At 44.2% G+C, this 13410-nt stretch overlaps 1 protein-coding gene across 1 annotated transcript in view; it reads right to left on the reverse strand.

The window, feature by feature from the left end:
* Window positions 1-13410, reverse strand: part of pola1 (polymerase (DNA directed), alpha 1) — a 121245-nt gene continuing 107835 nt past the window's right edge. The window contains exon 37 of the mRNA XM_080751720.1: window positions 1-365. Coding sequence (XP_080607846.1) covers window positions 229-365 — 137 coding nt within the window. The 3' untranslated portion in view covers window positions 1-228. The remainder of the gene's footprint in view (window positions 366-13410) is intronic.

The raw sequence follows: 13410 nt of genomic DNA on the forward strand, positions 1-13410 counted from the left end.
AAAAGTAAAAACCATGGAGTAGGGGGGCAGCGCCTGAGCACCATCAATCCACCAGGAGTCTATTGGTCATCAGTGGGACTGTTGTGTATGTACAAGCTGTGTGTGAGGGTGTGCGTGTGAGAGAGAAAGAGGTGGTGCTGTTGTGTATGTACATTACAAGCTGTGTGTGAGTGTGTGCGTGTGAGAGAGAAAGAGGGGGTGCATGTACAGTAAATCCTACACATGTGTTTACTTGAGGGAGGTGAAGGCCTGGAACAGTTTGGCCAGGTTAACGTCCGAATAGCTGCTGGCCGTCAGCGCCTTGTCCGGCACCTCCTTGAGCCTCCTGTACACCTCCTTCTCCTCCTTCCACATCTTGAGGCGATCTGAGGACAGGAGGAAATATGTGGAGAGAGAGAGAGAGAGGGGGAAAGAAAGGAGTCAGAGAAGGAGGAGGTTGTGATTACAGTCAGTCGATGCACGATGCATCAACTGCATCAAGCTAGCGGACACTTTGGCTTTAGCGCCGTAGGCTGATCATTGCGGTTTGCTCCATTTCTGGACAATTGAGTCTTCGATGCGGCTGTGCGTGGACTGTGATCCACAAAGACAACAATGAGACTACAGAGATAAAAGTGGTGTCCGTCTGCTTTATGATGGAAGTAGCCGGTCATAGTCATAGAGATCTATATTCAAGCGTTTGTGTGAGGCTGAAATCGAGTATCGTCGCCCGTTCCTTTGAAGACACGAGGGACGTAAACTCTACATGACGGAAGGAACGGACTGTAAACAAACAACTGATTGCATGTATAGATGGAGCGAATATGTAGCAAATGTAAAGGTGTACATACATTCTATATTGATAATGTATAATGCTTTACTGTGCACATGGATGTGATGCTAAATCTGAATATTTCATTGCTGCTTAGGTTTCGTTTTTGCTGCCTAGGGCGATGATGTATTCACCATATTCCTGGCCCTCTCTATGGAGTAAAACGTACTTATAATATACGTACTTGATAGTCTTTTTTTTCCACTCTCTACCAAATCTCTGCCAAAAAATAGCCGATCTACAAGCTTGCGACTGCTATTTTTTGGCAAATATAGCCGATCTACAAGCTCGCGTTGTGAGCTTGTAGATCTGCTCTTTTTTGGCAAATGTTCCGCCCCAGGATAATGGATGTTGAGGATATTTTGATTATCGCGATAACGTAAATCGCGATGTCTTTTGTCACAATAATCGCGATGGGAATTGTTCATATCGTCCCATCCCCAATACCGATTGGTCCATCTGGCAGGCTGTCAGGGCCCAGCCATCTCCTGTTCCTCTCTTCCTGCACACTGCATTAGTGGCTGATGGATAAATACCAGTCCACTGTCTGACCCGCGGGAACAAAGGTTAGATACACACACACTAACAGTAAGTAAGGGGGAGCTCACATGTACGCACACACACTAAGAGGAGATACACAAGGACGATTGATGGTAGTTAAACACTACATGGTCACACACACCACCATGGCAACTACAAACCATCCATGTGAGACACACACACACACACACACACACACACACACACAGGAGTGGTTGACTTAAGCAACAGCAGAAACTATTACCAGACGAGGCTAGGAACTACGTTATATCACAATTTAATTTAATTTAACAGGTAGTTCCGATGAAGCAATCTGATTGGTTGAAATAGCTCTCTACCCGTGCAAATAATGAGCACTATTGCACGGTCTCATCAAACAAAGATTTCAGCTGTGCTGGTTGAGAAAGAGCTGAAGCATTCCCTCTCCCCACACTATGCTAGGCTAGACGTTCAGGGACATAGTAGCTAAATGAGGCATTAAAAAGTTACAAATTCCTATCGAATATCTTAACTCATTTCTAGCCGATCCCGAGTATACTCGTGAAAAATACTCAAGTATTTAGAGTGCCGATCCCCAGTATACTTGCGAAAAGTACTGTATATAGAGTAACGCTGGCGTTCTTACCCGAGGGTCCGTTGGAAACGATTGGCACGATTGGACTCGCTGATTCATCATCATCACGGATGCACATGCACAAAATAGTAATCCCTTAACATGGAGGCCGACGGGGAATCTCATCTTTAATGTCCATTATCTCGAAACAACACTTTTAAAGCCAAGGATGGCATTAGATTCTCGCTAATAAAACACATGTTGAAAGGCATCGATCGGCCATTACACAACCGCATGTTGATGACGATCGCTTCCGGTGAATGACGTCATGGCGTCAAACCGGACGTGTTTACGCTATGGACGTCTGGCCTTCAAAATAAGACAACGGTCGTGGATGCAGCCTGCGGGAGGCACGCTGGACATGTTAACCCGTTCATTTCTGGAGCACTAAATGGGTTAATTACAATGAAATTAAGTTGACATGTTTTTTTAAGGGCAACTGTTGTATGATCGCAATATTACACTTGAGGGTCTGCCTTATCACGGTTATCAGCCCTGCCTACAGAACACGCCTTCGGCTCGTTCCTGCAGCAAGGCTGGCATGCAAATAACCGTGATAATGCACACCCTCTCATGTAATATTGCTTAAATAATATTGATATCATGACATGAGACTAGATATCAACAGGGAATGTTGGAATATTGTGATATGGAATAAATGTTATTTTCCTGGTTTTAAATGAGGCAACGTAACTTTGTAACTCGTTGAAAACGGAACGTACAATTTAACAAGCTATTGCTAAAAAGATGGTCCCATGTACTCGCTTCATCATCAAGACATACAATACATACAACACCCAAAGTAACAATGGGTATATTTACAGCCCTGGTACTAGATAGTTCTCATCTGAGCAAGAACAGAGATGAAGGGAAGGAAGGATGAGAAGAGATGAAGAGGAAGGTGTGAACTAGTCTATCAGAGGAATAAAAGGGGTGTGATGATGCATGATTAAGCGAAAGCAATCGTGTCATTTCTGAAAGCTAGGGAGAAAATAATCCCCCCGCACACACCACACCTCTATTCTCTCCTTTCTCTTTTCCACCTCAATCACTGTGTGGCGACGAACAGATAAAAGAATGATTTAAGGAGGCAAGAGAGAGAAAAAGAGAGAGACCTCGCTTCAAGTCCGTGCACAGTAGGGGTTGCAATTCAAATAGCCGGGAACGAATCGAATCAACCACAAGGCAAAGAACGAGAACGAGACGAGATGCGAAGTTAGTAGACGACGACGGGATCGAAAGGAAGACATCCAGTGTGTCCCTCGCATAGCGCCACAAACACATCCACCACAAAAGGGACAGGACGTGCTCTCTGACATAGCGAGGCAACTTCATTTGGAGTGTGAATGCCAGCCGCACGCACGCATGTACAGTAGGACTGACAAGTCGCATGCATGTGGAGGGTGGGAGGGGGGGTTAGTATTACCATGCTTTGGTAGTGTCGGCTCTAACTTGGTATTGTCACACAGTCGTGCGCGCTCTGTGGCATCGGTGGGCGCGCGGGTACGCCGGAGCTCCGCACGCTCTCTAACTAGGTGTAAATACAATAACAAGCCTGTAATTAACCAATTCAGGCCTAGAATTATTTAAAGATTTAACTATTGAAAAATAGCAGATATACAAGCTCACAGCGCGGCACCGAGTGCCGCGCTGCGAGCTTGTAGATCTGCTATTTTTGAATAGTCGTGAAAATGTGTGCAAATCTTTAAATATATGTATTCTTTATGTAAATTTAGCTTCTGGGGGTCCCTGGAAGTAACTATTTTGAGATGGGGGGTCTGTGGCCAAATACATATCATTTTGGGTGTACTTCACATGAAAAAGGTTTGAGCACCACCGACATAGAAACATACGTTTTTCAAAATTACCTTAGAAGGATTTAGAAGATACTTGTAGAATCGGGTCAAAATATTCAAAGACTTTTCATGATTTCATGATTTTTCAAAAATAGCAGATCTACAAGCTCGCAGCGCTATGAGCTTGTATATCTGCTATTTTTCAATAGTTAAAGCATGAAATAATAATGATATATAATAATATGATATGATATGATATGATATGATATATAATAATAATGCGTACCCAGTCTAAACGGCTTAACCCATTTAGGCCTACAATTATTGAATGCTTTAACTAATGAAAAATAGCAGATATACAAGCTCACAGCGCGGCACCGAGTGCCGCGCTGCGAGCTGTGAGCTTGTATATCTGCTATTTTTCAATAGTTAAAGCATAAAATAATGGTTAACTCATACCCTGCCAAGCCCGAGGAACCCGAGAATTTTGGGATGTCCCTCCCTGCCACGCCCGAGGAACCCGAGAATGGCCGCCATTTTGAAAAAAAAAAAAAAAAAAAAATCATTTTTTTTTTTTTTTTTGGACCTCAAAAACGTTAGTAGGCATGATAGCGATCGCGAAATTGCTTGTTTAACCCCCATACAACCCCCATACAACTCAGGTAGCAGACCTCCAAGCTCACAACAGTGTAAAACATAGTGGCTGCTATCTCATGAATGCCTGAACGGATTTCCATTCGGATTCTTTTGTTTGAAAGCTGTGAGCAATGTGGACACACGTGGTGCATTATCTAGGCATGGGTGTGCATGATCCGTGCACTATGAATTACATGGAAGTCTATGGAGACAGTTTGGCAGGATTGGAGTACGAAGGTATTGTTAAATGGCAGCAAATGAGTTAAAGTGGTTCAAATCTAACGCGACTCGGGCGCGTTCCAGGTATTCGAGAGTTAAGTGAGCATGATGAAGTTAATGGAGATCGGACACTCCGTCGGGCCGCCAGCCATGAATATTCTATTAGGGGCTGTGGTGGCGGTGGCGGCGGGCAGCTGGAATAGCAGTTAATTTAATCACCACTCCGGAGCACGGGGGAAACTTCTTTTGTGCGAGTGTAATTGCACAGAATGAATAATTGATTTGACAATCGCACCCGCAGATTTTCTCCGCCGCCTCGCTTTGTATTTGGCACGGCAGGAGGAAGCGCGAGGAGGCGGAGGAGGAGAGGGAGGGAGGGAGGGAGACGAGGTAATAGAGGGAGACAAGGTGGAGGAGGAAAGGAGGACGGGCAGAGCGGATGGAAGAGAGAGAGAGAGAGAGAGAGAGAGAGAGAGAGAGAGAGAGAGGAGAGAGAGAGCAAAAAGGACAATTAGGAAAGCCTGGCTCAAGGACAATCAATCTTTTATCAATGCAGCAAAATGACATTATTGCTCACACATGCAATCCTAGTGCCCATACTCAAAGACTGAAACCTTGGGGGGGGGGGGGGGGTAAGATTGGAGAATGGAGGGAGGGAGAGAGGGAGAGAGGAAAAGAAAGCAGGGTGAGGGGGGGAGAGGGAGAATAGAGAATTGACATGAAATGATTTGGAGGCATTGATACGGGATGTATAGCTAAGGAATGGACACTATGTTTGATCACCGTTTGTGTGTAGTGTGTGTGTGTGTGTGTGTGTGTGTGTGTGTGTGTGTGTGTGTGTGTGTGTGTGTGTGGGGTCTATTAGCCATCTCCTGCAGCGGATGAAATTACCACCCTGTTTTACTCAGTCATGACAATCAGGTATAGTACAATTTACATGTAGATAAAAGCACGCACGCACGCACGCACGCACGTGCACACACACACACACACACACGCACGCACACGCACACACGCACACACGCACACACACACACACACACAGTGTACCACTGGACTGCAGCGGGCATATTAAGTATAATCATGAGATTTTGTTCAATGCAGACTCAATTAGAGCTGCTCTTTCCCCCCACAAACGGCGTTTAATTTGTGCATGAGTGCTCATGCGTACAACACATCTAATCTAACAACGCATATTGAGCACACTTTCAATAGGACAAGATCGACCCTCTCTGAAGCACAGTGCGGGATCAATGCACTGCCAAACACCAGCGTTGTTAGAGCCATTTTCGCCTCACGTTTTTACTTTGTGCCACCAATGATTTAAAGGTCACCCACCACTTCTACTATAGTTGACACTTGATATTGTTTTGTGTGCAGGATTAGGTATCATAGTGAGTGGACAGGAAATCCCAGGAAATATTAGGCACCCGTCACCAACAATGACCTGAAGCATACCTTTCATTTTTACAATCGGCAGAATACCTGTTAATCAGTGTTTAAAATTCTAAAATGTTTTAAAACGCACATCAAATAGGAGTAAAACAATGGCCCGATCTCTAGAATCAGTGGGTTGGTTGTAAACCTTCACTAAACGGACACACAGCAGAATAGCAACGTGTTCGAGAATGTGAGGACACACACGTCATAGAGTGTGTATATTTGTATGCACTCATCTGCATTCTTACACCGACACACACACACACCGACACACGCACACACTGACACCGACACACACACACACACGCGCGCTCTCCTCTCTGTAATCTGAGCGGTTTGGCTCCTGGGTGTGTAATGCAGTAATATGGGGTATTACTGCCCCAGGTCCAAGGGATAACACCTTAAACCTATACTTTAATACCAGCGTGTGTGTGTACCACTGTAAAACACTGGGGTTTGTACTGTATGTGTGTCTGCATTCGATGCATCTGGTATAGTATCATGAGATGTGTGGTATCAGTAGACTTGAATACTGTAACTAGTGTATTTACTGGTATCCGTAAAAAAAAAAAATCAGACAACTGCAGTTGATTCAGAAAGCTGCTGCTGGAGTCCTTACTAATAGATAGATACCTTTATTGTCCCAAGGGGGAAAATCAGTCACCCAGAGGCAGGACATCAGTTTTAAGGTTACAGAGAAGAAAAAGAAAAAAAGTACTGAAAACAGTAAAAAAAATATATAAATAAGGAAAAAAATAAATAAAGAAAATTAAAAAAGCAAGGAACAACCAGTAAGACTCCCTAAATCGGGAGATCCACAAACTTTAGAAGGCAATGGTAGCCAATCAGGAGGGAATATGGGAAATGGGACAGATCCATGTTGATAACATGACTTTAGAGATAATGTGTACCGCTTTGCGTGATTTTAGGGCAAAATCTGTAGGAGCAGTGTCCAAAAATGTGTTTCGCAAGATTTGGCCTCATGGTGGCGCTAAAAGAGGGCCATGTGAGAAATGAGTGGAGGAGGCTGCGGTTTGGCAGCCAAGGAGTGTGTGTGCAAAGTTTGGGGGCAACGGTGGCAGAGATATGAGTAGGGCAAAAGTGTGACGTGTGACAGACAGACTGACTGACTGACAGCCGGTGGAGGTTTTGATAGTAACTGCGACCTGACGGTCGCAATGAAAAAAGAATATATACACCAGTAAGACTCCCTAATCGGGAGATAAGCGACCGTTGGTCGCTTATCTCCACAATCTGTCGGTAGATAATGCCGGTCTTATATAAGGGTCATATGTGTACGGTGTGATGTCATACTGATGTCAGCAGTGTGATGTCATACTGATGTCAGCAGCTATGTCTCTATATATGGAGTTATATGTTGTTCGTGTCCAAATATGGGGCTTGTGAGGTCAGACTTAGTGAGATTCGTCGGTTATCTCCATATATGGAGGGATGTGTTGGTTATGTCCATATCTGGAGATTCAACCTTCAACGTGTAACTATGGCTACCTAACGACTAGCCACATGACGTGAAGGTGAGTGAGTGAGGGTCTTTGTAACAGCCACCCCCAGATTTCCCGTGGAAATCTGTACAATATCGAGAAGGCCCGAACGGAAACTCTTAGTCAACTGGCCACCCCATCAAAGAGTAAAGGGACATCAAGGCCTCTCTCTTGTCGGCCACCCCGTACGGGTTCTAGTCTGAGGTGATAGCCTGCCACCCCGTTAGTAGGCAGGGGTCCCGACAAGCCAAGGGGTCGATTGCACCAGCTTCCTCCTGCCGCGAAGGGTGCCAGCATGACTCACACCATCCTTCCTAGACGATTTTGACATCTTGTTACTAATCTGTCGGTAGATAATGCCGGTCTTATATAAGGGTCATTTGTGTACGGTGTGATGTCATACTGATGTCAGCAGTGTGATGTCATACTGATGCGGAGATATGAGCAGGGCAAAGGTGTGACGTGTGACGTGTGACCGACGGACGGCCGGTGGAGGTTTTGATACTAAACTGCGAACTGACGGTCGCAATAAAGTGTCAAAAAAGCTATCACAATAAAATAATATATACATAGTGTCAAAAAGAACATTCAACGCTCATAAGTGTCATCACACACAAATAGCAATACTTAAAGCACAACTAAACAATGCAGCGCCAAACACAAGTCTTCATAACAGTCAAAGCTAGTCAGTGCAACACAAGTATCTCACCGCCATGCCAACACAGCAATAGTACTCAATACTACCAACACAACCCAATAGTACAGGGACAAACATTAAGTGTCCATAGTCAGTGCAAATAAATCAAGAATAAAAAAACAGTAAAGCAAGAAAGGGTGACATAGCAAGACACCACAAGCAACCCTCCCTGGGAAAAAATACTTGGAGGTCAGAGTCAGTACAACTATTGTTCCAGTTGAGTTGGGTAACAGTCCTAGGTTGTCCTTGGTTATCCTAGCTGGCCTTGGCAAGCGACCGTTGTGTGTCTCGTTGTATAGCTTGAGAGCAGCCGACACAACCAAGAAAGTGGAGGATATCAATCCAGTCCTTACACTGACATCTCAGGTCATCTGGGAAAGGTCCGCTTTCCCTCCCCAATACCAAAAATAAACGTGGGGAAGCAGCATTTGTTTTTTTATGCACCACGTCATACAGTATCTGGAACAGACTCCCAGAAATCTGCAGACCCAAAAGACATTTCTTTGCCGCTGCCTTTGATTGGGGTACTTTACTTTCTCTTCCGCACTGTAACCATATCCGTTATCTTTATTATTGCGATTAATCAATTAATTGGCAAAACGACAAAAATGGGAAGAAAAATGGGTCTACACACACACACAGTCTCTCACATTGAGACAACATCTTTACGTGTCAATTTAACACAGAGTATTGTTCTCAAAGTGGGGTCCAGGGACCCTCAGCGTTCCTTGAGGGGGTTCCACACGGACAGAGCCGTTTCTGGGCCCATGGGGGCCCTAAGCATGATTCTGCTATTGGGCCTTCCTGCAGGCGCGAGCGTAGTGAGCGCCCGCGAATAAATAATAGGCCTAATATTTTTTATCGTTTTTTTTATCCATTTTATAATGGATATATATATATATATATATATATATATATATATATATATATAATATATATAAATGAATAAATAAAAAACGACAACAACAGGCAACTTATTTTTGCTATGTTTGATTTGTTCTTTTCTTATTTAAATAAAAAATGAAATCTTTCCCATAGGGGTGCTGGAACACCTGCAGCACCCCTAGTTCCCATGCTCCTGCACAGTGGCCACTGTGCCAAAACATCACATTCACTTTCTCTTTCAGCGGTGTGGAGATGCGCGGAAGCAAAGAAAGTCACCACAGTTTGACTTGATCGTGCTTAGTCAATTATGAAGGGATTTTAAAAATTAAAACGTCTCCATATTGCTTGGGAAGTAACCGTGGCCTTTGCGATTCGCTAATCGCGAGATTCCGCATCGCGATTTCGGTTTGAAAACGATTATGCAGCAGTAGTTCTTTTCTGCTGAGGAGGGGGCGGTGGGGGGCCTTTTGATCGGCGGGGGCCCTACGCAGAGTGCGTAGTCTGCGTATACGGCCCGCCGGCGCTGCACACGGACCCTTAAAAGTCTGTAACTCAGAGCGTGCAAATGGAACCTCTCGTGATAGGATAAAATGTGTATCCCGACCTGAAATTGCATTTTCTGTTTACTTAAGAGCTGGAGACACGGGGAGACGCCTGTTACTGAACAAACTCTATAGCAATGATTACTCTCAGAATATAGAGCTATTTAACATTTAATCAAACTAAAATCACATACTATACCTTTACATACTATACCTTTAATTATAACTTTTTACAATCGACTTTTTCTTTTTACTTGAAATGAAATACTGTGCTTCCATTGAAGGTTGATTGTCAGTGATTTTTACACATTGTTGTTTGTCTTGCACATTGTCCTGTTTCATCTGGCACCTTAACCAGAACCAATTCCTGCGTGTCCTACATACTGACAATGCAGTGCATAAAGTACATAAAGTGACTCACCAGGTAAACACAATTATAGTCCAAGCCAGTGAGAACTTGGATGCAGCCCAAGAAGAGGCAGTATTAGGCTAACTAGAAAAAGTGCTCCTCGGAGCACAGGTCTCCGCCAGGACAGGTAGGTTATTTTGGGCCAGCAATGTTCGGAATTCAGTCATTATAGTCTAGAGCAGTGGTTCTCAACCTGTGTGTCGGAACCCCCTGTGGGGTCCCCAAATTAATTTGGGGGGTCCCCAGATAGCTTAATGTGAAACATTGTTTTCTCTCTCAGTAAAAAAACCAACATACAGTTTAAGTGTATAGAGTATAGAGGGTACCTGCACACTTTAAAAGTGACGATTTGCAAACTTTAGACGCCAAATCAGAATGGAATATGAAAAATCTAACGCATCCGTGTTGATCACATGACTATAGGGATAATGTGCACCGACTTGCATGATGTTTGGACAAAATCTGTAGGACTAATACAAAAAATAGTTTTGCAAAAATCGGCCTCCTTGTGGCGATATAAAAGGCTGATGGGAAAAATGCAGGGCAGAGTTTTCCTTGGCCTCAGTCGAGTTAGGTAAAAACGTGAATTGGCCTGTTATAGCGTTACCATGAGGCTGATTTGAAAAATGTAGGGTGGCATTTCTACCATGGCCTAATGGGAATTTGTGTGCAAAGTTTCACGGCAATCGCAAATGGTAAATAGTGCATTTATATAGTGCCTTTATCATGGTAAATGGTGCATTTATATAGCACCTTTATCCAAGACGCTTTACATAGATTCACACACATTCATACACCGATGGAGAGATAAACCATGCAAGGCACCAACCAATTAAGGGTTCAGCGTATTGCTCAAGGACACTTCAACACTAACTTCGGGGGAGCCCGGAATTGAACTTGGAATAGCGGCCGCTCTACCTCCTGAGCCACTGCCACCCCATGCTTTGAGACATTTTGTCAAAAACGGACCACTCTTGCAATCCTTGGATGCCAATCTTAGCCATAAAGAACGAATATGACAAATCTGACAGATCCGACTTGATCACATGACTATAGAGCAATGTGTGCCAATTTGTGCGGTGTTTGGACAAAATGGGATGGCGTAATAGCCAAAAATGTGTTTTGCGAAAATCGGCCTGTTGGTGGCGCTATAACAGGACGTTGTGTTTCTGCTCTGGACTTCGGGGAGTGTGTGCAGTTTCACTCCAATCGGTCCAACGGTGCCGGAGATTTGCCGTTCACGGGAGGACAGACAAAGATAAATAGCCACGCCTTCTGCCTGGCTACCATCTTCTAGTTCTGCTATTCCTAACCAGTGGGTTTTTATATATACACAGTACACACACACACACACACACACACACACACACACACACACACACACACACACACACACACACACACACACACACACACACACACACACACACACACACACACACACACACACACACACACACACACACACACACACACACACATTATATATTTAAAACTTGGATTTCTTTTATAGATACTGTAAATAGGAACTTCAAGTACACTACATTAGTTTCATTGATCCAAGCCAGAACACTATCGATTTGATTGATTGATTGATCATTCAAATAGCTCTGAAAATGCATGCGGACCACCCATCTGACCACCTATCATTATATTACCGGCAGAAACACCGCACACCAGTGTCACAGACGCTGACAAACAGAAACATAACAACTTTATTTGGTCCTGGCTTGAAAAGAAAGAGGCACGTCAAGAATTGATTGGCGATTATTTCCTGCATCAAGGAAAAGATAGAAAAAGGAGAAGAAATAAATAAATCCAACCAAGCCTATAATCATGTTAGCAGCAACCCCCCCCCACTCCATACCCCTATTTCTGCTCCCTCCATCTTGTGAGTGGTCATTCTGTTGATTACATGTTATATTTACCTATTTTCTTTTCACTTACCGGTGTGTACCCCCATTCCCCCCCTCGCGATCCGTTTGGGTCTGCTACTCGAAGGCGTACATTCACACATAACATACATATACATACATACATACAATCAAATAAATAAATCCCTCAGCCCGGCGGGCCCTTTCTAATCAAGTGACATAAATCAGGGAGGACTGTGGTTGAAGTGGCCTCGTGGCAGATGCCTTCCGAGCGCGCTCGGAGCCCTGGAGTAGCATCTATTTGGGTCCAAGAAGGGGGAGAAGGACGGGGAGGGAGGGGGGGATATACGCTCCATGTCCCATTATGGGAGTAGGGCTGTCCTTTCCTCAGCGTGCCCATTACTCCCCCTATCATTTCCCCAAATGTAAAGCGTGTTTTTAATCAACACAACCAAACGAGTGCCTGTCCTAGAGAGGCAAGGAGAGAGGAAAGGGAGACGGAAAGGAGGGAAAGAGGGGAAGGAGACGGTTTGGAGAAGCTAGGGGTAAACGGGAGGAGAGATGGAGAGGCTCTTTCTTCCCTTCGGTGATTGGAGAATTTTGCATTCTGTATTTGTGTGATTGAACCCCTCTTCTAAATTAGGGCTGTCGACTCGAGGGGCTGAATATCCTTAACCGCCTCGCACCCTGCCCAGTGCCCGCGGTCCACTCAGGGGCCCTGGGTACAAGGATTCACTGCGGGCCTCCCTATGAATGTTCTTCATAGGGGAGGGGGTTTAACCCAATTAGACTGGGAACGCATTATTATGCATTATTTTGTGCTTTAACTATTGAAAAATAGCAGATATACAAGCTCACAGCACGGCACCGAGTGCTGCGCTGCGAGTTTGTAGATCTGCTACTATTTTTTTTTTTTGAAAATGTCTTGAATATTTCAAATCCTTCTAAGATTTTTTTGAAAAACCTATGTTTCTATGTCAGTGGTGCTGTGAAATGTTCGCTTAAAAAATACATATGTTCAAAGATTTGCATACATTTTCACGACTTTTCAAAAATAGCAGATCTACAAGCTTGTATATCTGCTATTTTCAATAGCTAAAGTATAAAATAATTCCAAGCCCCTCCACCTTGGGCCCTAGTAACTCAGTCCCACTTTTGCCCCCCTTGTGACGCTCCTGGGTCCACTCGTTTGTTCTCTGCTTCTGTCTGTGTGTGTGTGTGTGTGTGTGTGTGTGTGTGTGTGTGTGTGTGTGTGTGTGTGCGCCACCACAGTAAATTGCAAGTGCAGTGTGTGTAAAAGGCCCAAGTTAAGCCGCTGATTGCTAATGCTATGTTGTGTAGGGTATATCAGTACGCTAGAAGCAGTTGTTCATATGCGATTTCAACGTCTATTGCGGTATCCATCCTAGCGGCTTGATTTTGAAAACGACAAGGAACAATCTCATT

This window comes from Nannobrachium achirus, assembly GCF_963921795.1.
Source record: "Nannobrachium achirus genome assembly, chromosome: 21".
NCBI lineage: Eukaryota > Metazoa > Chordata > Actinopteri > Myctophiformes > Myctophidae > Nannobrachium > Nannobrachium achirus.